The 26,232-nt window shown below is 36.5% G+C and overlaps 1 protein-coding gene across 10 annotated transcripts in view; it reads right to left on the reverse strand.

Moving 5' to 3' along the window:
* Positions 1-26,232, reverse strand: part of enc (R3H domain containing protein encore) — a 702,629-nt gene that overhangs the window by 397,103 nt on the left and 279,294 nt on the right. For all 10 annotated transcript variants that reach the window (XM_090373011.1, XM_090373031.1, XM_090373022.1 and 7 more), the window contains one exon: positions 24,427-24,523. In XM_090373011.1, the coding sequence (XP_090229137.1) occupies positions 24,427-24,523 (97 nt within the window). The remainder of the gene's footprint in view (positions 1-24,426; positions 24,524-26,232) is intronic.

The raw sequence follows: 26,232 nt of genomic DNA on the forward strand, positions 1-26,232 counted from the left end.
CTACAAACCGGTCATGGAAGATTTGCCTTGTAATCCAAGCCTTTCACTGGGATTTCCAGGTCACAGCGAGGCGAGATTTCACATAATTTGTCATGGCCCTAGGATTCTCACTGTGATACATGAGTTTAAGCTTCTTTCCTCCATTTTCATTACCCCCAAAGCAAAAGTGTTAAGCGGTCTTTGGAGGCTTTAAACCCAGAAGCACCTTTTTTCATGGATTGAAATGTACGTTTTGGATGGCATTCTCTTCCAGTAGAGGCCAGTTTCATCCACATTAAAAATTTGTCTAGAGTCGTAACCTTTTTCCTGTACAATCCTAGACTGTGCAAATGCAGATGCCCCTTCAGTGTCTGCACTTACTGCCTCACCTTGTAGTCTCACATTTTTAAATCCATAGCAGGCTTGAAACTTCAGTTATTTCACATCACAAATCAGCCACAAGTTGCACTAAAAGTTTCACTTGCTGAAGCTAAACACTCTCCCTCACTTGTAACAAAATCATAAAGGCTGAGGGCCTTCTCCCAAATAAAAGAAAACTTACTGGAGTATTTTGCTTGTGCAAATCTTCAAGCCACGTTGAAAGCGACTTCTCCATTTTTTTCCATAATGCTACTCCTCTGCCTGGTAATTTTAATTGTAGAATGTTGGGTTATACACTGTGCTTTGCTCATTATCTCCGCTGCATTTTTGATAATTGTATGCAATGTTGTAGGCAGTAAGTCAAGACACTGAGCAATATCAACAGCTCTTTCACTTTGCTTTATCACCTCTATTTCAACAACTAAAGTCACATTATGTCACCTTTTCCCTGCACTAGGCAACTTTCTTGAATATATATTCACAGCACCTCTTCACTCATGAAAACAATGTGAAACTGGACATTGTGGGTAAACAAGTGGCATCTTGTGTCATCACAGACCTAATGCGCATTGTTCTAGAAAGTTCTATTGTTTATTTTCTAGAATTTACTATTTATTTATTATTCACATTTTTATTTCATTATATATTCTCTAAAATTATGATTTACAGTACTGTATAGTATACAGTAATGACTATACAGTTTTGTAAAATATATTTGTTGTATTAAATATTTAATACATACTTATTACTGTACTTATGTTTTGATTATACTGTATATATTTTTATATTTTATATACAGTATGTAATTATGAATTTAAATAAAGAAGGAGAAAAAGAAGATTCAAGAGAAATACAGTAAACTCCTGCTATTTGCGGTTTCGCGTATTCGCGATTGCTGATTTAATATAAAATGAAACCTAAAAAAATGTGAATTTTAAAGCGCCGTGAATATTTTCCGCCATAAAAAAAAATTGGGCGTGGCTAAAATTATCTTTCCGGGTCAAAACAGCACTCAGTGGGTGGGGTGAGAGGGGTGACAAAATCGCGAGCGTGGATGTTTCTCGCTAATCCTTGTCCAGTATGTGTTATGCGCTTGTCATGGAAGGTTTTGTCGTTTGCTTTTAATTTATATGCTTAGAATTTGAATAAATTTATCAATTTATTAATTGATATGCTTACAAAAGTGATAAATCTACCATTTTGCAGTGTAAAACAGACTTTTTCGAGTGTGTTAACGGAAGAAAGTGACTTTATTTGGACAAGTTCTTTCTGACCCGTACAAAAAATATGGCTACGAATAACAAGGGAATGTGAAATGTGAAAATATCAAAGAAGGTGATGACATTAGCGAATAAAATTGAGTTATTAGACAAAATTTCTAATGGTGAAAGTGTCTTCTCAGTGGCAAAACATTATAAAATCAATGAGTCAACGGTACGATCAAACAAAAAATCGTAAGAAAAAATCCACGTAGTGTCCGTGAAAACGTGCTAATTGCTTCAAAAATTTGCTCTGTAACTCGTGATGTTAAATTAGAAAAAATGGAAAAAGCTTTAAATCTGTGGATAGAAGACCGAACTCAAAATAAAATTCCACTGAGTTCACTCATCATTCGTGAAAAGGCAAAACTCCTTTATCAACACTTTAGTGAAACTGGTGATAGCACTGGCGGGATAAGTTTTTTTGCTAGCAAAGGCGCTGCTTTGAAACATTTGTTTGAAATGTCTAATAAATATTACATTTAATATTAAATTGTTTCTTATTTTCATTTCGATGGCATATGCTTGCATTTCACTATGTACATAGTCATATTATGAAGATACATATAATACATACATAGACAAAACTAATTTTAGACTAGTTTTTCTTATATATTTCATAATTTGGAACGGAACTCCTTTATTACTATGGGAGCCATAACTCAGTATTCGCGTTTTCGGTATTCACGACATTTCTCAGGAACGTAACCCCCGCGAATAGTGGGGGTTTACTGTATACATGTATGTTCCTGTTCAAATGACGTAAGTGCAAATATTTATGATTTTTGTAGAAAAATAAGAGAATTTTTCTTGAGAGTATCATACAGAAGTGTTCTACGTATCATATGGGGGAAATTTCTCTTATTCTTCCACAAATATTGAAGTCAACATAGAATGTATTGAGCATCATAGCTTTGTTATATACTATAAAAGAATATATACGATGTACATCGTTTACCATCCCTAATTAATCAATGATGTGTATGCGAAATGATGTATATCGAGGACCCTTTGTGTATAATTTGTTTCATTTCCTTGAAATTATCATATATGTGAAAAGTTGGAGACATATTTCACCTAGTTCTTTTGTAGTTTATTATTAATTAACTTAATCTAGTGATGGGCATAATCGTTCATGGCATTTTCATAATTGATTATATACTAATTAGGTTATGATAAATGCTAACTTAATTTACATATAATCAATTATGAAAATAATCATAATTGATTATATAGTAATTCAATAATAGAGAGAGAGAGAGAGAGAGAGAGAGAGAGAGAGAGAGAGAGAGAGAAAAAATTCTATCTGCGGTTTTGATAATATCAAATCAAATCACCACTGTTGCTTATTTGTGTTACCCCCCCCCCCCTTCTTTGCATACTAAATGACATAAAATTAATTACTGATCATTCAATTATGCCTATCACTAATTTAAACACGTTTTAACTATTTAATAATAATTAACAAACATTTTAATATGTTTATATAAGTCATCACTATTCTGAATCAACTGCACTTTACATTTGTTTCTTATAAAAGAAAAACATGACACTGTTCTCTCAGTGTAAGCAATATAAAGAGTTACCACAATATTACCCTAACAATATGCAACGCTTCTTACTATTCTACCAAGTATTAAGACTGTCCTCATAAAACAACTTTTGCCAGTTCTCTTTTTTTTTTTTTTTTTTTGTAAAATACAATTCATTCGTGTTTTTTTAATTACAGGAAAATATTTATCCTTTTGTGCAAATAACCATTCAAAATTTAGCAGAGTTATATATATATATACAACCATATATCATTTTGGCAGCAGTTTGTCCTAATGCAAGAAAATCTGGATTTTCTTATTCATATTGCATATTACAGAGCAGCCTTCGCAGGTGATCCACCAAAATAACAATCCCATTAATTAATGACCAGAAATCTGAAATTTTGCTAGCTTCCTAAATATACACAAACTTGTACTACAAGTGTCTGAAAATACTTTTTTTACTGTTTTTTCATAGCAACTGAGCCAAGAACCTCACAGGTCCTTGGCTTAATTGCTATGAAACATGCACCACCATCTTTTCAACTATTTAAAAAATTAAGAGTGTTAGGTCATTTGAAAGGTGCCAACACTATGAAGTTCTTGTCTAACTTTGTCTTAATGGATAGCAATGATCAGTCATAGTACAAGTCTATCACAAGAGTTGCCTCTGTATTGCCCTCATAACATGCAATGCTTCGTAATATTCTACCAAATATTAAGCCAAAAATTTCTAGTTCAGCAGTCATAATTAAAAGTTAGATTCACAGTTCAAGTTACTTGCTTTTTCTCTCCCACTAGTTATATAAATATCTTTAATTACACAAGTTGATTCTGAAAGATTTGTTATTATTTTCACCTAATAAAGATCAGAACATAAAACATGATATTCCCTACTACTGCTCTCTGTGCTGCTACTCTGCAGGTACAAATATGAAATAAATCCATAAATGGAAATAATTATTAATATAAAATATACACACAGTTTTTATTTAAAAAATATATGTATATATATATATATATATATATAAGCAGAAATTTATGAACATATACACGATTCGAATATCACACGACACAAATGCACAACAAAAACACTAAGAAATTCATGTTTATATTTTATGCCTTTTTTTCCATTTTAAGCAAAATCAACCTTTATTTAGAAAATAAAAGGGGCAAAAAAACACAGCAATTTTTAAATATGGTGGGCCCTCAATATCTGTCATTTCTCACATCCATAGTGGGTTCTCTTATGTCATGTGTTACATATGTAAATTCCAATCACTACGCAGTATCAATCTACCAGGAAAGAAATAAATGCAAAGTACTAGAAGAAACCAACAGAGTGGACCCCACAAAGTTTATATTTAGCCAGCATTCAACTACTGAAATAAACTTTGTCCCTGTGGTGTTGAGGTTAACAAGTCTAGTGAAATTTAAGCAGCAGCTGGATAGGCACCTTCTGGAAGTGAGAAGAATGCGATAAAATAGATATCAGTTGTATAGACAAAGGTTTTTTTCTTTTAACACACCAAAAGCCTGGACACCTTATATTTTTTTCTCCTGTTTTTATGCTTTATTCATACCAATTCATTTAGTTCTGAACCAGTGAGAAATTCTTTGCTGCCAATTGCCAGGAAGTTACATCAATGAGTTTCCACAAATATAAAGTCCTAAACAAATCTTTAACAGCAATGAAATGAGGTCAGTATGGAAGAGGCATAATATTTCTTTCATCACAAAAAAGAGCTTTCTTGATCATAAAATAACTAAGAACCAACTGACTTCTTCTGGGAGACGAAGAAGTCAGTTTGGATTTCTTCTTCAAATCCAAAGTAGCAATGCTGCTACTTTGGATTTCAAATTGTAATTGAGATTAGTTTAGCACTGTGAGAAGCCAAGTGTTTTTAAAAAACTTCAGTTTCCTGTAATTTGGAAGTCAAACAAGAAAGCTTGGGTTACAGGCTTTGGTTTGAAGAGTAGTTATATCATAGTTTCTATCCTACAGTAAAGATTTACCTCAGCAAGAAACAACTTTGCACATGAGACACTGCAGATCACTGACAATGCTTCAAGACAACCTCAGTGAGACGAATTATTGAAAACATGTTGGAAAAGGAATGATGAAGTCCATCTTCTTTCTTGAAATTTTGAAATTTATACAGAACCAGAATATAATATCAAGCAATACTACAATATGATTACATTCACTAAATGGCTGAAGACAAATTGTATAGAAAAGTACACTTTAAAGAAATTTTGGAAAGGCTTCAATACCAAAAATGCAATATGTAAAACTGCATGTAATGAAATCAGTTCCTACTTTATGAATACAACATGAAGGAAGTTATGGCATGAGTGTATCACTAATTTCCCCAGATTTCAAGAGGAGACACTCAAAATATAAGAAATGATTGTTGAGTTGGGAAACCAGTTAAGTTTAGAATCAGAGCCCTGTGATGTTGAAGAACTGTTAGCGCCACACTATCACGATCTGGTTCAATTGAATTAACCGAATTATCTGATGAAGAGATGGAGAAGACGAAACTAAGAACTTGGACATTGGTGGATTTCTTCAAGCATTAGGCAGGAATATAATACCACAGAAGCCTGTGATAGATAAGCTAATCAAGTCACAAAGGCCATTAGGCAAACAAAGGCAGATTATGAGAAATCTTTGGTAAAGATTGCAAAGAAAAACAGCATAGACTTCTTTACTTTTATAAACTCTAGAAGGAAGGGGGTGAATGAAATCGGTCCACTTGGTATCAATGGTTCGACAGTTGATGTTACTGCTCAGATAGCTGAAAAATTCAATGAGTATTTTGCATTTACATTCATATACGAGGAGTTATTCAAACAGGGAGCTAAGTGATTTAATAATAACTGAGAGCAAAGTGGAAGAGAAATTGTTGAAGCTAAACATAAGGAAGGCACCTGGGTTGGATGGGATCTATCCAGTTATATTAAAGGAGACGGCAAGGGAAGTAAGCAAACCCTTAGCCATTAATTATGAGAGCATTCTTTAACTTGGAGGAGGTCCCCACAGACTGCAGATGTAGAAATGTATTACAAAGTGGGCGATCAAAGAGTGACATGAGTAATTACAGACCTGTTAGTTTAACTTCTGTTCTGATAAAATAAGCATTGCAAGATCATCTAGAGAAGACTGCAATAATAATTCAGCACAGCATGGGTTTAAGGGGAATGCTGGTCTGACCAATCTGATTGGACACTATGGTGTGGTCACAAAGCAACTGGATACAAAAAATAATTTTGATATCATATACTTGGATTTCAGGAAAGATTTTGATACTGTACATGAGTACTATACAACTTGGGGCAGTATGGTATTTAGGGAAGGCTGCTAAAATGGATAAAAAGATAGTTGAGTGGGAGAAGACAGAGAGTGGTAATCAATGGGCACTACTTGTGAACTAATGTTATCGGTGGTGTACCCCAGAGTTCAGTGTTCGGCCCATTGTAGTTTGTATGCAGATATATCTTCATTAATATCATTTATTGATAAAGATATATCAGGCTATATATGTCCAAGTTTGCAGATGATACAAAATTTGGCAGGGTTGTCATTGACAGAATGCTACTGCAACAGGATCTAGAAAAGTGGGTAAGATGGGCTGAGGAGTGGCAACTGAAGCTAACATTGACAAATGCAAAGTACTACCTATGGGTAGCTGTAACCTGAGGAATATACCAACTATGTGGAACTACACTCAGGGTAGCGGAGAATGAAAAAGACCTGGGGGTAATTGTGCAGTCAGATATGAAATTTTCTAAGCAGTGCAGATAGGCTGCAAGAATAGCTCATGTAGTCTTGTCAGTGATATATAGGAATTTTGTTAGCAGGGATGAGGTGGTGGTTATCCCCTTTTATAAGGCAATGGTGAGGCCACACATTGAGTAATGCATACAGGTCTGTTGGCCTCATTTTAGGAAGGATGTAGAGTTGCTAGAATGAGTACAGAGAAGGGAGATTAGTGAGAGAAAAAAAGGTTGCTCTTACCAAGAAAGACTAAGACTGTAAATTGCAGTGTCTGGAGATTAGCATTAATAAGGGGCACATGATGCAAGAAAGCAAGCTTATATAGCATCAGCCAAAACACACACACACACACACACACACACACACACACACACACACACACACACACACACACACACACACACACACACACACACACACACACACTTCTCATTTCACATATCCACCCACTCTAAATGTTTGTCAGTTCTGCCTTGAATCTGTCTATCAACTTCTACGACATATGGAAGTTTGTTCCAGCAATCAACCACCTGCTGGCTAAAGGCAAACTTCTGCACATCTATCCTACAACTGTCTTTCCTCAATTTGAATTTATGCCCTTTCAGGTGATTATTCTGAGCAAAAGGAAGAATCCCATCAGCATTGAGCATGCTCAAACCATTCAAGGCTTTATACACTCAATCAGATCACCTCGCAGGTGCCTAGTCTCCAGACACTGTAATTTGCAAATCGTAAGTGCAACCCTTTGTTCAATTCACTAATCTTGTTGCCCTTCTCTATACTCATTCCAGCAGCTCTACATCCCTCTTAAAATGAGGCCTCCAGACCTATATACAGTACTCAAGGTGTGGCCTGACCATTGCCTTATACAAGGGGATAATCACCTCCTTATCCCTGCTAGAAAAAACCTGCATATCATTAAGAAGACACCATGGGCTACTCTTGCAGACTGTCTGCACTGCTCAGAAAACTTCATAACATCTGCAGGATTATCCCAAGGTCGTTTTCACTCTCTACCTCTGTCAGTGTAGTACCACACAGTTGATACGTTACTCTGTGGTTACTGCTTCCGATATGCATTACTTTACATTTGTCAATGTTAAACTTCATTTGCCACCTCTCAGCCCATCTGCTCAATCTTTCCAGATCCTGTTGCAGCAGTATAGTGTCAGGGTTGTTGAGGACAAATCTTGCCAACCTTTGTATCGTCTGCAAACTTGGACATTAAGCTTGATATACCATCATCAATATCATTTATAAATACAGAAAACAACAATGGACCCAACACTGAATCCTGGGGGACTCCACAAATAACATTAGTCCACGAAGAGCAGTGTCCACTGATTACCACTCTCTGTCTTCTCCCACTCAACCATCCCTTTATCCATAGCAGCAATTTGCCTCCAATGCCACACTGTTCCATTTTGTACAGTAGTCTTCCATGTGCAACAGTATCAAAAGCCTTTCTAAGATCCAAATATATATCATCATTATTATTTTTTGCATCCAGTTCCTTTGTGACTACATCATAGCATCCAATCAAATTGGTCAGACAAGACTTTCCCTTAACAAACCCATTCTGTGTCCAAGCTATAACTGAAGTCTTGTCTAGATGATCCTACAATGCTTCTTTAACCAGTGCCTCTATATTAATTTCCCTGGAACAGAAGTTAAACTAACAAGTTGCTAATTACCTGTGTCTCACCTTTGATCCTCCTTTGTGGATTGGGGTCACATTTGCACATCTCCAGTCCATGGGTACTGGAAGTCCAAGGAAGCTGTCATAATTATGGCTAAGGGTTTGCTTACTTACTTTGCTGCTTCCTTTAATATAAATGAATAGATTCCATCCACACCAGGTGCCTTTCTTATGTTTATCTTCAATTTCTCCTCCACTTTACTCTCAGTTATTACAAGATTATCTAGCTTATGCCTCTGGCATTCCCCTCCCGGAATAACTCCTCATGTGTGAATGTAGATGCAAAATATTCATTTAGCATGTTAGCTACCTGAGCAGGATCATGAACAGTTGAACCATCAATATCATGTGGACCAATCGGATTCATTCCCTTCCTTCTAGAGCAGTGGTTTTCAGCTGGGGTGCCGCAACAACATTTCAGGGGGTACCACGTAATTTGGGTCTAAGTTACTTAAACTTGTTTTTGTTTTTTTTTTTTTTTAAATTTGTATGTTTATTTCATTATAAAAAGTCATACACTATCTTTTCTGTGGTGATCTATAATTGACATTTATTTAACACCTCTATATAAACAATAAAATTATTATTATTTATATATATATATATATATATATATATATATATATATATATATATCACAAGTTTAGATAAATACACCAACTGTTTAAAGAAACTGATTTAATGATAAAATAATACTGGATAGTATACTGAATTGATACAAAAAAAAAACTGTAAAATAATAATTTACAAAAACTGATTTACTTTACAACAAATAAAATTAAATTGATGAATTTTAAAATGCATTAAAAATATAAATTTAAAAGCGATAAAATATCATCATCCCGTTTAAGTTCTTCCAATGCTTTCTTCTGTTTAAGAGTAAGATTTGAAGCAGCCATTTTAGCCTGGCTCAATATAGCTACAGTTTTAACACGAATCTGGTTAGCGATGGATTCCGGTAATTTATCAATGGCCCTCTCAATATCCATGGTTGTTTCAGTAATTGGAGGTTTAAGGGGTAACAACGCAAATTTGGGTCCTAGAGCCAACAACCCCTCTTGCTCTTGGGTTGAAGGTTTGCCACTTAAGTTCTGGATGAAGTCCGAATGATGACCACCTCTAACTATAGTGGTCTGTTCCTCCTATGACATATTAAACTTATATGTCTCTGATTATATGAATATGCAATCCTATTCACCCTTTCCAGAACTAACCTCTTAACGCTCACCAGGTGCAGGGGGGGGGCCAATCTGCTACTAATATTACCTAATGATGCTTCAATCAATCTCCTATTACACCTCAGGTCATCATGTAGTTTCTGAATCCACGCATTCAAAACCTTCTTTTGATATCAAACAATAATCCTGGCCATACAAGCATCTTTAAATGGTGCTAAATCCATGTGGGGTAAGGTTATGATTGCTACAACAATATGCAAATATATTAAGTGCTGTTGTTGTTTAGACTCACCTATTATGTATCTTTGAAACTGCCGGATGTGCCGTAAAACTGTATGGCCATAAATATCAACTATATCTGCAAAAAGACCTCTAAGTTTGGGGTTATACATTCCACAAGTTTAGACAAATACACCAACCATTTAAATAAACTGATTTAATGATAAAATAATACTGGATAGTATACTGAACTGATACAATAAAAACTGTAAAATAATAATTTACAAAAACTGATTTACTTTACAACAAATAAAATTAAATTGATGAATTTTAAAATGCATTAAAAATATAAATATAAAAGTGATAAAACACCATTGAAGCTTTCGGGGGCATCAGCCTCCTTTCTCAACAATAATGAAGTTCAAGCAACATAACCTTAAATATCAGGCTCATGGCACATGTGTCACACAATGCCCACTTCAAATCTTACCCTTAAACAGAAGAAAGCGTTAGAAGAACTTAAACGGGATGATGATATTATAATTTTACCAGCAGACAAAGGTAGATCAACTGTTGTACTAAGTAAGGAGGATTACCAAAAGAAAGTGTTTGATTTATTACGTAATAGTGATACATACAAGATTATTCATAGAAACCCATTGGCTGGTTTAGAACAGCGTGTGAATAAGATGTTACTATCCTGGTTGAAAACGGAGAAGATTTCAAAGGAGAAATACTGGTCCATGCATGCAACAGGGTGTCGGCTGCTCAGATTTTATGGGTTGCCCAAAACACACAAAGTAAATGTTCCACTACGACCCATAGTTTCCTTTATTGGTAGCCCCACTTATGCTCTATCTAAATTTCTGGCGCAGCTGATTGCCCCGGCAGTGGGTCGGTCTATATTGATCATTAAAGATAGTGTGGAGCTCGTGAATTTTGTAAAGTGTCAAAATATAGGGGAGGACGAGACTATGATGTCACTGGATGTTGTATCATTATTCACGTGTATCCCCATAGAGCATGGGGTACAATGTGTCAAGTTGGCCTTGCAGAAGGATAATTTAAGTGCTAGATCTCACCTAAATATGGAAGATATATGCTGTTGTGTTGAATTATGTCTTTCAAGCAGGTTCACGGCACAGCTATGGGTTCTCCAATCAGCGCTATTGTCGCAAACTTAGCTATGGAAGAATGAGAGAATAGGATTTTTGTGAGGTTGGATTTCCCTATGCGTAAGTGGAAACGATATGTGGATGACACACTATAGTAAAAAAGGAGAGAGAGAGGATGATGTGGTTAGTTTTCTCAATGGTTTCTCTCCTTTCATACAATTTACCTCAGAGGTAGCAGTAGACGGCACCTTACCATTTTGGGTTATAATGGTGTACAGTGAAGGCCCCAGGCTTAGAACTAAGATCTATAGGAAATCAATGTGTAAGGGCACGCATTATAAGTCGGCAGAGCCCGCCCAACCTAAAAATAGTGTGGCTAGGGCTCTTATGGGTAGGGTGAAGACACATTGTAGTACCTCTGAGGAGGGAGAGATAGAAATTAGGCAAGTTATGACAGATCTTATGAAATGTTGTTACCCCCAGAGGGTCATTGATAAATATAATAGAGAAGTGGAGCATAATCAGGTAGTTCCTCCTGCACCGCTTCCCACAGTTTATATTCCCTACTATCCGGGCTTGTCAGGTCACATTGCGAGGATGCTTCGCGACTTTCAGACACTCTGTGTGCAGCTCCCGGGTCAGAGATTGCGCACGGTGGTGTCACAGGTCAAAGACCCCATTACTAGGGATTCTAGTAGTGGGGTCGTATATGAGATCAAATGCCCGGACTGTGGGGAACGGTACGTGGGGAAGACAGGGCGATGACTTAAGGACCGTCTGGGGGAACATATGAGAGCTATACAGACCTCAGAACTCAATAAGTCCGCCATAGCCGAACACTATTGGGAGAAACAACATAAGGTATCCCCTGAGAATGCTGTCATCCTTGACCGGGCACATAGATTCTGGGACCACAAGTGGCTGGAGAGTTTGTGGATTGGGTCATCTGGTAACAATAGTATGAATAGGGATAGGGAAGTTTGGCTCCACCCCCTTTTGGAAGCTGCGGTCCTTGCCAGAGACAAACGTTTTAATTTGCCACACTCCCAGACCATTTCTGGTTCCAGCACACGTGAAGGGAGTGTTGAACATGCGCCTGGTCAGACACGTGTGCCGTGAGCCTGATATTTAAGGTTGTGTCGCTTGAACTTCATTATTGTTGAGAAAGGAGGCAGATGCCCCTGAAAGCTTCAATGGTGTTTTATCGCTTTTAAATTTATATTTTTAATGCATTTTAAAATTCATCAATTTAATTTTATTTGTTGTAAAGTAAATCAGTTTTTGTAAATTATTATTTTACAGTTTTTATTGTATCAATTCAGTATACTATCCAGTATTATTTTATCATTAAATCAGTTTATTTAAACGGTTGGTGTATTTCTCTAAACTTGTGGTATGTATAACCCCAACCTTAGAGGCCTTTTTGCAGATATATATATAATTTGTATTATGAATTGTAATTTGGATTACAGTTATATTATTGTAATAACTATCATATATGTTTTTAATATCAGATATATATATGTACAGAGAGAGAGAGAGAGAGAGCGAGAGAGAGAGAGAGAGAGCGAGAGAGAGAGAGAGAGATTCAGTTCTAGCAGGCAGCAAATTGAGTAGGGGTGCCAGAAAATAAAACAAATTACTTAGGGGTGCTGTTATTAAAAGAAAGGTTGGAAACCACTGTTCTAGAGTTTACATAGGCAAATTTCCTGTTTTTCTTTGCATCCTTTGCCAAAGATTTCTTGCAAATTTGCCTTTGCCTCTCTAACCTCCTTTGTGACTTGGTTATAGACCAGCTTATATCTATCATAGGCTTCTGTGTCACCTGTTAATTTATATGTATCCCATGCATTTTTCATCTCTGCCACACATATGATTAGTTTATCTGATATCCAAAGGCCTAAACTTTGAACAATATTTCTTAATTGGTATGAAAAGTCTAGTAGCTTACAAGATTCATTCTTTGAAAGCTTTCTATTCCAAATTTGCTGTTGGTATCATCATCAGTTGGTCTCCCTGTATAGAATTTAAAAACTGTCTGAGACCACTGTACTCACCTTTACGGAAGCAAAAACCCTTTCCTTTATCCCAATGGTAATTATATCTTTAAGTAAATCCCACATCAGTACACTGTGATCACTGCCACCTAGTGGTTCATTTATTAGATCAAAAGTATTACTCTTGATCTGGTTGCCTCTCGAAAATGTTGCTGCAGAAAACAATCATCCAATAAATTAACAAAAGTCTTGCTAGAATGCAAGAATTGACCCACAAGTTATAGTCAATATCCAGAAAGTTAAAATCCTCCATTACAAGACAATCTGATTTACTGGCCAACTCTATTTCTTTGCACAACTTTTCATTGTACCTTTAACATTAGGCCTATAACACACACCTAATCTCATTTTTCCTTTCCCAGTGCTTATGTCACACCAAACAGACTCAACATTGCATTGTCCACCAACATCAATTGGATGCACTTCCTTAGATTTTGTGTGTTTCTTAACTAACAGCACAACCCCTCCTCCCTTCCTCTCCTGTCTATCCTTTCTGCACACATTGTACTCCCCAAATTCCAGTTCTGCACTGCTTATGTCTGTGTGACACCATGTCTCTAATATCCCAACAATATCTGCCTCTGATGTCTTGACTAGCACTTCAGACTCATCAAATTGATTAACTATATTCCTAGCATTGGTGTACACACAAGTATACATACACCTGTTTCTACTCTTAGTTACCCTAACACAGCCCATGTATTTACTTGTTCCACTATGACTCCCAGAAGTCCTGGAAATTCCTATTACCTTGCTTTCCAGAATGCTGCTCAATTGCATTTCAATAGAAGCAATGCAAGAATCACTTTCACCTCTGCCAGCGACTACTGTTAATCTATTATTCCATGTATCCTCCCAAGACAGCAGTTTTCTGACCCACCTAACTCTGCCTTGATAGCATCAGCAAATATTCTTGCACTCTTTCTATTTAAGTGTATCCAATCCCTGTAGAAGCAATCTCTCCTGTTAACAAGCACAGACCAGGCTGAAAAAAATTCTGCCCCTTAAGCCTTGCACAATCTCTCCAGAGCCAAATTTATCGACAGGGCTCTCATCATACACTCCCTCCTATCGTGTCTGGGCAGAATTGCAGACATTTTAAATTCAACCCTCACTCACAGCTTTTTTTTTTTTTTTTTTTCAACCTTGACCTGTACTTGTTAAGCAATTCCGCCGGTCTCCTACTCTTAATATCATTAGTTCCAACATGTACAACAATATCACCCTTTGTGCCCTTACTAGGCACCTGCGAGGTGATCTGATTGAGGTGTATTATGCCTTGAATGGTTTGAGCAAGCTCAGTGCTGATGGAATTCTTCCTCTTGCTCAGATTACGAACCTGAGGGCGTAAACTTAAATTGAGGAAAGACAGTTGTAGAATAGATGTGCAAAAATTTGTCTTTAGCCAGCAGGTAGTCGATTGCTGGAACTTATTGCCAATCCTGGAACAGAGAAGTTTTTTTCTGATTTATTTTCTGTTTTATTAGCTTAAATTGGCATATTAACTTATTTTCTAGAGTAGCTTTATATTCCTAGTTACAATACTTAGTTTAAAGTTTAACTTAGATAGAGATTTGTAGGTATTTATATGTATCCCATGCATTTTTCATCTCTGCCACACATATGATTAGTTTACCTGATATCCAAAGGCTGATTAGTTTATCAGCTGGAGCCAGATTTATCGACAAGTATCGGTAAGGGTATCAAATCCACGTGTTACAAGTTGCAGCTCCGTTGAACGAGAGGTTTTTTTTTAATCATATTTAGCCAATTTATTAACCAATTGTTATATCAAATTATTTTCTGTAAGTAGCTAGTCAGGATCCTTAGTTTATTCTGTACTTGTTAACAGGAGAGGGATGGGATACACTTAAATAGAAAGTGTGCAAGAATGTTTGCTGATGCTATCGAGGCAGTATTAGGTGGGTCGGAAAACTGCTAGATTGGGGAGATACAAGGACTAATAGATTAACAGTAACCACTGGCAGAGGTGAAAGTGATTCTTGCACTACTTCTATTGGTATGAGTAACAGCTTGGAAAATAAGATGCAGGATATTTCAGAGACTGCTGGAGTCATTGGGGTACAAGTAAACACATGGGTTGTGTTAGGGTAGCTAAGAAAAAGAACAGGTGCATGTATACCTGAGTGTACACCAATGCTAGGAGTTTGGTAAATAAATTTGATGAACTTGAGGTATTGCCCAAACCACCAAAGGCAGGTGTTGTTGGGATATCAGAGACGTGGTGTCACACAGATATAAGTAATGCAGAACTGGAATTTGGGCAGTACAACGTCTACAGAAAGGATAGACAGGATAGGAACGGAGGAGAGGTTATACTATTAGTTAAGAAACACATAAAATCCAAGGAAGTGAAGGTCGTCATCGCTGGACAGTGCAGTGTCGAGTCAGTTTGGTGTGACATAAGCATTGGGAGATCAAAATTGAGAGTAGGAGTGTGCTATAGGCCTGACGACTCCGATGAGTATAACAAGAAACTGTACAAGGAAATAGAGTGGGCCAGTAAATCAGAGTCTTATAATGGGGGATTTTAATTTCCCAGATATTGACTGTAATTTGTGTGATGGTCACTCATACACTAGCAAGGCTTTTGTGGATTTATTGGATGATTGTTTCCTAAATCAGCATGTTCGGGAGGCAACTAGAGGGAGCAATACTCTTGATTTGATTATCAGTAGTGATTCTTCATGCATTAAGAATCTGCAGATAAAGGAACCACTAGGTGGCAGTGATCACAGTGTGCTGAAGTGGGATTTACTCAAGGAGGTAACTACCATCAGGGGTAAAGGGAAGGGTTATTGCTTTCGTAAAGGCGACTACGATGGTCTGAGACAGTATTTAAGTTCTATACAGTGGGGCCAACTGATGATGTTACCAACAGCAAACTCAAAATGGGAAGCATACAAAGAACTTATCTTGGAAGCTACTAGGCTTTACATACCAACTAAGAAATATTGTTCAAAGGTTCAGGCCTAAATGGATGTCAGATGAACTAATGAGACATATGGCAGAGAAGAAAAATGCATGGGATACATATAAATTGACACGTGACACAGAAGCCTATGATAGATATAAGTTGATCTGTAACCAAGTTACAAAGGAGGTTAGGCAGGCGAATGCAGATTACGAGAAATCTTTGGCAAGGGATGCAAAGAAAAACAGCAAGGAGTTCTTTACTTATGTAAACTCTAGAAGGAAGGGGATGAATCAGATTGGTCCATTCATCCCCTTCCATTTGATATCGATGGTTCAGCTGTTCATGATCCTGCTCAGGTAGCTAACAAACTAAATCAATATTTTGCATCTACATTCACACATGAGGAGTTATTCAGGAAGGGAAATGCCATAGATGAAGTAAACACTGGCAGTGAGCTAGATGATCTTGTAATAATTGAGAGTAAAGTAGAGGAGAAATTGTTGAAGATAAATACAAGAAAGGCACCTGGGGTGGATGGGAATTATCCAGTTATATTAAAGGAGGCAGCAAAGGAAGTAAGCAATCCGTTAGCCATAATTATGAGAGCTTCCTTGGACTCAGGGGAGGTACCCACAGACTGGAGATGTGCAAATTCACAAAGGAGGATCAAAGGCTGACAAAAGTAATTATAGACCTGTGAGTTTAACTTCTGTTCCAGGAAAATTAATGGAAGCACTGGTTAAAGAAGCACTGCAGGATCATCTTGACAAAAATTCAGTTATAGCTCAGACACAGCATAATTTTGTTAAAGGAAGGTCTTGCCTGACCAATTTGATTGGATACTATGATGTAGTCACAAAAGAATTGGATGCAGGGAATAACTTTGATATTATATATATATATATGGATCTTAGAAAGGCTTTTGATACTGTTGCACATGGAAGACTGCTGCACAAACTGGAGCAGTGTGGCATTGGTGGCAAATTGTTGCTAGGGATAAAGGGATGGTTGAGTGGCAGAAGACAGAGTGGTAATCAATGGACACTGCTCATCGTGGGCTAATGTTATTAGTGGAGTCCCTCAGGGTTTAATGTTGGATCCATTGTTGTTTTCTGTATTTATAAATAATATTGATGATGGTATATCAAGCTTAATGTCCAAGTTTGCAGGAGATACAAAGTTGGCAGGGTTGTTAAGGATGCTACTGACGCTATGCTGCAGCAACAGGATCTGGAAAGGTTGAGCAGATGGGCTGAGAAGTGGCAAATAAAGTTTAATATTGACAAATGTAAAGTACTACATATGGGAAACAGCAACCCCAGAGCAACGTATCAACTCTGTGGTACTACACTGACAGTGGTAGAGAATGAAAAGGGCCTGGGGGTAATTGTGCAGGCAGATATGAAGTTCTCTGAGCAGTGCAGACGGGCTGCAAGAGTAGCTCATGGTGTCTTATCAATGATATACAGGAATTTTTCTAGCAGGGATAGGGAGGTGATTATTCCCTTGTATAAGGCAATGGTTAGGCCACACCTTGAGTACTGTATACAGGTCTGGAGGCCTCATTTCAAGAAGGATGTAGAGCTGCTGGAACGAGTACAGAGAAGGGCAACAAGGTTAGTGAACGGAACGAAGGGTTGTTCTTACGAAGAAAGGCTTAAGTTTTGCAAATTACAGTGTCTGGAGACTAGGCACCGGCGAGGTGATCTGATAGAGGTGTACAAAGCCTTGAATGGTTTGAGCATGCTAAATGCTGATGGGATTCTTCCTCTCGCTCAGAATAATCACCTGAGAGGGATTAAATTCAAATTGAGGAAAGACAGATGTAGGATAGACATGCGGAAATTTGCCTTTAGCCAGCGGGTGGTTGGTTGGTGGAACAGACTTCCATCCCTTGTTGTGGAAGTTGATAGCCTAAATAAATTTAAGGCTCAGCTGGACAGGTATCTTGAACGAACGGAGGGTTGAAGTGGAAGGGGTTTTTTTTTTGGCTGATGCTGCATAAGCTTGCTTTCTTGCATCATATGCCTGTACTAATGCTAATGCTAAACTTCCATCTGTCATTGTGGAAATTATGTTATGTTTTTTGGTTTTTAGGAGCATTAGCAACTAAGGCCATATTGATCTGAGGATATGTGGTTGTCATTCCCTGACCTTTCAAGGATTCTCCGTATTTGGTGGTCATGGGCTCAAACCCTGGTATAATCAAGAAGTGTGTGCTACACACTGCTGCTCATTGTAGAAGTTGATAGCTTAAATAAATTCAAGGAAGAACTACACAAAATGTTGGAGCGAGTGGTTGGGTGAAATGGGAAGGTTTTCTCTTTTTTTCTTCTTTATTTTGCTGATGTTGTACAATCTTGCTTTCTTGCATCGTATGTGGTAATGCTAATGAAGGATGTTTTAGGCACCCAAATAAAAGCAGGAATTCATCAAAGACCAGAAGGACTGCATGAATTTTTTTTGGAAAAAGCAGGACAATTTTGAAAAGTCCACACTACATCGAAAATTAAATTTCATTGACCACACACACACACGATTATTTAGTAGTACAGTATGCTTTCAAACAGTTTTCCCTAGGATTTTAGTGTCTCGACTTCTTTCTATTGGGATTTTCTATTAAAAACTGATTTTTACTGCTTCAAGAAAGATACACTTTCAGACTTTGCCTTCCCCAAAAAGGTCGAATCTCTACTTGACTGTCAGGAGCATTTCAAAAGATCCCCAGAAAGAGAAAATCAGAACTCAGTTTTGATATGTTGGGTATCATTGTTCCTCTGGCCATTTAGCTGCTGGACCCCTGCTGTGATCCAATGTTGCCCGCACTCAGCCTCGTGGAGACAAACCAAGTACCCAGTAGTTTTAAATATTTACTATATATATATATATATATTGTCATCACCTTCAGCCATTGTCAATTCACTATAGAATGATTAAAAGAAATTAACTTAAATTTTGCAACACTGAAATAGGATTCTTCCTCTTGCCAGATTAATCGCATGAGGGAAAAATTCAAAATGAGGGAAGACAGCTGTAGAATAGATGTGCGGAAATTTTCTTTTAGCCTGCAGGTGATTGATTGCTGGAACTAACTTCTATCTGCCATTGGAAAAGTTGACAGATTAAATAAATTCAAGGAGGAACTGGACAAACTTTTAGAGGGAATGGTTGTGTGAATTTTTTTTTGGCTGATGCTACATAAGCTCATACACTTGTTTTCTTGCATAACACGCAAGGCAGAACTAGACAAACGTTTGGAACAAGTGGATGGGTGAAATGCGAAGGGTTTTTTTTTTTTTTGGCTGATATTGTATAAGCTTTCTTTCTTGCATCATATGCTTCTACTAATGCTAGTGCTAACACCCACCACAAGAGAAAGAAAATGACAAACTGCCTAGCTGACAGAGGCTGCAGCATTCCTTGATGCCATGTCTGTTGCAGATTTGCTAAGTGTGACTGGCAAATAAATACTAAATTTTTAAAAATTTATTACTAAATGGAGTACTTCATTGCCAAATAATATATATATACAGTTCAAATATTATGAGCTTTCAAAGTAGCTTTTTGAGGTCTTAAAATTTTAACAGATTTTGCAAAAAACCTGTTGAGATGAATTAACTGCTTTTTTCACCCATGGGTACCATAAAATGATAACTGATTGATGCAATTCAATGCTTCAGTGATAAAAATAGATGTCTTACTTAAATTATATTTTAAAAATTGAATGAATGCATTAGTTCTGAAGTGTTAAAATGTGAAGTGTTAAAAAATTTTCAACCTTATGACTTATTTCCACTTGATACATGGGCTTACTGTAAATTTCTTATGACATAAATATATATAAAGATCATGATAGTATTCAGGTCATTGGAATAAGTCACAGAGGGCTGCAGGTTGCCCATGCCTGATCTAGTGTCTTCTCATTGTGGCACTGTTTTGGTTCTTTCCAGAATTTCTAATTTGACACCATATTTTACACATTTCTTTATTTTTCTCTAAAAATGCCCTCTTTTGAGCTGCCCTCTATGGCAAGCATCTCGTAGTTACAGTACTTTAAGAAACATGTCAAAACCACAACTTTAAACCACATAACCCTGTTCTAATTGATGGCATATATGGGCACTGAGTGTTCCCAATTACGATAATAGCATTTCACTGTAAATTGGTTAGGTAAACAGTGTCAATACTAAAGGTTCAGGTACTATTTACATAACCCATGGTGCTGCATATTTGCTCCACTTCTGTAAATTTCTCTTAAAATTCAAAAAAAATATTTTAGTGCATACAGTATTGCCATTTATATTGTTATTTTATATCATTATTTGTTATGATAGAAAAGGGAAAACTAACAAAGAGTGGTGCTTAATAGAGGCTCGCTTAACGCAGGTTTCACTTTTCGAATTAATGGAGTAAATCACCGCTGAAGCTGAAGTGAATGCCCTATCAAAGATGTAGAATGAACTTGGTACATTTACTTGATTCTATATGCTCAAACGTTATTCCAGGAACAAAAATCACCACTGACACTGTTATGAAAAATAATTTAGCTACAAAGGTAATATGTAATGGAGAGCTCTTGAGATCCCCAGCAACTTGCCTTCCAGGCTTCTGCTCATTCCAATAGAATACTACTGGGCTACTACTGTTAATCTATTAGTCTGTGTATCATAACAAACTAGCAGTTTTCCAATCCACCTAACACTGCTTCGATAGCATCAGCAAATACTCTTGCACCCTTTATATTTAAGTGTATCCCATCCCTGTAGAAGTCTCTCCTGTTCACAAGCACAGACTGTGTTGAGAAAGTTCTACCCCACGAGATCTCTCCAAGGCCGAATTTATTGACAAAGCTCTCATCATATACTCCCTCCTATCGCATCTGGAAGAATTGTAGACACTTTCAAATTTAATTCTAACTTGCAAATTTTTTTCAACATTGACCTGCATTTGTTAAGTAATTCTGCAGGTCTCCTACTATTAGCGTTGGTTAGTGCCAACATGTACAACGATATCACCTTTTGTGCCCTTAAAAGATAATATCTGCTGTAGAACGTCATCAACTTTTGCTCCTGGCAGACATACTCTGGTCCTTTCCACCTATCCTTTTTGCACAATATATTTCCCATTTCCCTGACAACAACAATTCCTGTTGGACCAGTGCATTTTGCATTGGGGTTTGCCACTGTGTTGCCTGATGATCAAGTGCAAGCTCTGGTGTTGATGTGGGCAGCTGAGAGCTTGATGGGGCTCCCAATTTAAATGATTCGAGAGCATCAACCCTGTTCTTCAAGCTGTGTTTACAAAGTTTCAGATGAAATTAAAAAAATATTTGCATTAATTGCATGAAGTTCTTCGTTGAACTCATAAAATAACTTTGTCAATGTTTGCCAGTAAATGTTATTGTCTTGCAGTTAATGTAGTAGTAGCATGTGATGCAAGGAATCATGTGTATGAGCTTATGCAGCATCAGCCAAAAAAAAAAAAAAAAACAACACACACCATTTCCTCCAAATGCCTGACCAGTTCCTCCTTAAATTTATTTAACCTATCAACTTCCACAATGACAGATGGAAGTTTGTTCCAGAAAATTAACCACCCGCTGGCTAAAGGCAAATTTGCACGTATCTATTCTACATGTCTTTTCTTAATTTGAATATATGCCCCCTCACGTTCGTAATCTGAACAAGTGGAAGGATTCTATCAGAATTCAGTGTGCTCAACCCATCCAAGGCCTTCTACACCTCAATCAGATCACCTCGCAGGTGCCTACGTCTCCAGCCACTGCAATTTGCAGAACTTAAGCCTCTCTTGGTAAGAGAATCCCCTCATCAATCTTGTTGCCCTTCTCTGTACATGCTCAAGCAAATCTACATCCTTCCTAAAATGAGGCCTCCAGACCTGTACGCAGTACTCAAGGCGTGGCCTGACCATTGCCTTATACAGAGGGATAATCACCTCCTTTTCCCTGTTAGCAAAATTCCTATATATCATTGACAAAACCCCATGACCTGCCCTGGCAGCCTGTCTGCATTGCTCAGAAAACTTCATATCTGCCTGCACAATTACTCCCAGGTCTTTTTTATTTTCTACCACCTTAAGTGTAGTACCACACAGTTGGTATGTTTCTCTGGGGTTACTTCTACCCATATGCAGTACTTTGCATTTGCATGTCATGTTTAAGTGCATGTGACTGCCACTAAAGCAAATATTCCTCTAAAGCAAGATATTCTGAATGTAGAAAAAATATTTTACAGTGATGTGGAAAAGCTTACATGCATTTATTTTCAGCGAAAAAATTTTTATCATGTTAATTGGATGGAAACCTCTAAAACAACACAATTTATGATCTCTGCTTAGGCAGAAATCAGAAGTTACACAGATGCTGCAGGTGAAGACCATTCCCAATTTCTTTTACAGTACTTTCATTGCCTCCTCCTAATTTTGATGTAGAATGTTTATTCAGTCATATGAACATTGTAATATTAAAGTTGGCCAAAATTGAGTTCAAAACTTTGAATTCAATTTTGGTCATCAAATATGGGTTGCAACAACATGGCAAATATTGCTACAATTATGAGTTGCCCTGTGAATATGTTACGGAAAATCAGCACATCTGATTTATGTAAAAGTTGTATTAAAGCAGGAACTTCAGGAGTTGCTGAGAGGCAATCAGTATGCAATATTTTTTTTAAAATAAACTGTTTTAGATACATTTTTATTTTCTATCAACAAACAACAGACAATTTTTAAATGTATTCTACATTAATTTTTCAATTATTTCTGTTTTTATTGAAATTTAAAAAATAAGAGCATTCATTAATTCACTAGACGTTCAAAACTCGGCATGGATATATGTTGAGGTACCTTATTAAAATCACTTTGTTTTGAAATATAAAGAATTGATTTTATTATGATTATAAATAATTTAAAAAGAAATTTAAAGTGTTCTGCATTATTTTAAGCTTTTTTTATAATTTTATTTTTAATTTAAATAGAAAAATCTTGATACCTGCAATAAATTTAATAAAATAATTGGAGAAATTTCTGTTTAGCAGTTTATTTAGTGGCATTTACTGTAATTTTAGTTCACTTTTAAAGATCATCTAAGGCGATTTACAAATCTCAAATGGCAACAATGCCATCCCCTTACTGCCAGATAAAAGTCAATCAGCATCAGCACAGCCACCACTTGTGATTTTGATTGACTCATATTTTTGGCCTGATGACAATGATGTTTTCCGCTAGGAGCTTTGGACCTTGGTCTATGGGTGATAGCTAAATGCCTAAGGCTCACCACACTTTTTATTAAAAATGCATCATTCGACACAGCTTTCTAAAACAACGAAATGAAGTTTTGATGTTGTTCTTCAGTGATAATGTATGGAAAAAAATTGGCACTCACTCACTCACCTCATGTCCAAATATTTAGTTAATATGGTCTGAATCAAACTGAATGAAAGAGACATCTCCAAGAAATTTCTCAAATGGTCAATTGTTGAATTGAGCAAATTATGGTGTGCCTCATTGATGTTATGACCATTTTGGGATGTTTACATGAAACTGCTCATCTTCAAGTCAAAACGTTCTCTCACTAAACTTGAAACTATTTAAACTCCCTCCGCCAAAAGCATCATCTCCATAAACTATAAAAAATATGTTTTGTTTGTTTCCAGGGCTGACATTCCAAGTTTACCTCAAAATTTGATGTGCAAACATCTTATAAATCATCTACATGCTCACAATCTTTTAGATACTACTATGTTTCCAAGAATTATAACTTCAATGATTACAGCTTTTGATCAAACCTTGTATGTGAATAATCCTCATCAAAAATGATGAGTTTTTCATCATTTTTGGTGAGGTGATGAAAATATCATCACCAAAAATCTTCATTTTTGGTGATGATATTTTCTGAATTTCTAAACTGCATAAGAAACGCATCTCTATATAACATCATTATATGATACCACCTCCTTTTTTCTATCTACATTAGAAAATTGTTGTTGTTGTTGTTATTTTGGTTTTTAGGAGCATTAGCAACTAAGGCCATATTGCTCCGGGAATATGCGGTGGTCATTCCCTGACCTTTCCGCATCCTCCGTATTTGGTGGTGACGGGCTCGAACCCCGGTCTAATCAAGAAGCGTGTGCTACGCACTGCTGCTCCTTCCCACCTGGCTACGGAGGCGCCCTACATTAGAAAAAAGAAGTTGCATAATTTTTTACAAAATGCACCTATTAATATGTAGTTCATTTTTTACTTTTAATAGCTAGCAAAGCAATTATTACCTCTGGATAGACTGGAAGAAGAGCCCTCCATGCTACCTTGTGAACTTCCTTGTCTCCCTAGGCGATGTTTACCTGATGAATTTTTGGAAGTACTATTCTGAAAATATAAACACACTTTCTTGTAAATTGGAATAAAATGAAAAACTGAGTGAACAAACACTGCAAAAAAATATTAAAACCATGCCATATAAAAGAGTGAGAGACCTGATATGAACTACATGCATTATAATGTGGATTTCATCAATACTTTGTATGTACAGTGGATTCCGGTTAATCAGGCCACCCGTTTATTTGGGGCAAATCTTAAAAAACAGAAACCAATAGAGAAAATAGCCAGGGTTTACTTTGCTTAATTGGGACAGCATGCTGTTTAATTGGGGCAGGAGATCGCAGCACTGGAGATTACCCTACGATTGTCTCTGATGGGACCACATGGTTCAGTCAAAATTCTGGAGATCACAACCATAAAACAATAAAAACAATTAGCAGTCACCTGTTTATCTTACTGAATTTGCGATAACACTGACAGCTGGAATTCTTGGGTTATTATGGTGAAATGTGTTTATACTTCCATGAAATCTTCAATCACATAAAAAAAATTAATTTTCAGATCTTCTCTTCATTCCTATTTTTAAAGCTTTGTAACTCATTACTCCGTTCTCACTTGCGTGTATTGTGTTACTTGCAATTTGTGTGTGCTGTGTTCTTTGTTATTGATTGCTTATCTTTTTACTGTTTTAAATTTTAACCCCCACCCACAAATGTCAGTGAACAGAAATGTCAACTAGTTCGTATGTACATATTACAGTAGGTATTAATTATTCTGATTATCACATATATTCTTCCGATTTTCAAGTATCATTTAATTTTTTAATTGGTAAGGCAATAAAGGGTAAATTTGTGCTTAATATATCTTTGCTTTTATAGCCTGTGGATAATATTCGTCCTATTTTTGCTAATTAGAATCGCTGTTTAATATAATTAAAATTTAATTCACAAACGTGATCACAATGACCGGCGCTTATTGCACATCGTATAGTGAACAGTACTTTACTATGGTAACATGATTTGATTGTACAGTGAACCAATTGTAAAGGGGGGGGGGTCCATTGTATTTTTAACTATTTACATGAAACTTCGGATAATTGGGGCAGCCGCGTAATCGGGCCAAAATGCACTAGTCCCAAATGTGTCCCAAATAACCGGAATGGACTGTATTACAACTCTTAATTCTGATAGGGTTTTATGCAAAAAAATATTCCAAAACAATATGAATGACCGTGGACAATAAAATTCTTTTTGAGTGGGCAAGTGAGATTAAATGACAGATCTTGGAAGAGACACTACTATCATTCTTCTTAAAATTTTTATTAATCATTAACTACAGAATACTGATTAATGATTTGTTTGTAAATTTTAAATAACCAGTTTTTAATTCAACTATCAGACTGTTTTAGTTACGTTTAAAAATATTTAAAAATGCAAGAAAGAAGCTAATAATACTTGAAGTATCAGTGTGAATAACAAAATTACTATGTGAGTATAGGAATAACAAAAACTTAATTTGCTAGTTAGTTGCAAAAAATGTATAACAAATAGCAAAGACCAAGATTATTTATCACTGTCAAATAAACCTGTTTGTCACTACTGTGTACATGATATGTGCATCAACATGCAGTCAATTACTCTCGCTGCTTCAAAACTAATAATGATACATGCAACAGCACATGACCATTCAGAGATGGTGGTAACAACAGACCACTGCTTATCTCAGAAGCTGAAATATGGAAAATCTATCAAGTAATA

Source organism: Mastigoproctus giganteus, chromosome 1 (assembly GCF_048544385.1).
Source record: "Mastigoproctus giganteus isolate SK-2022 chromosome 1, ASM4854438v1, whole genome shotgun sequence".
NCBI classification, from domain to species: domain Eukaryota; kingdom Metazoa; phylum Arthropoda; class Arachnida; order Uropygi; family Thelyphonidae; genus Mastigoproctus; species Mastigoproctus giganteus.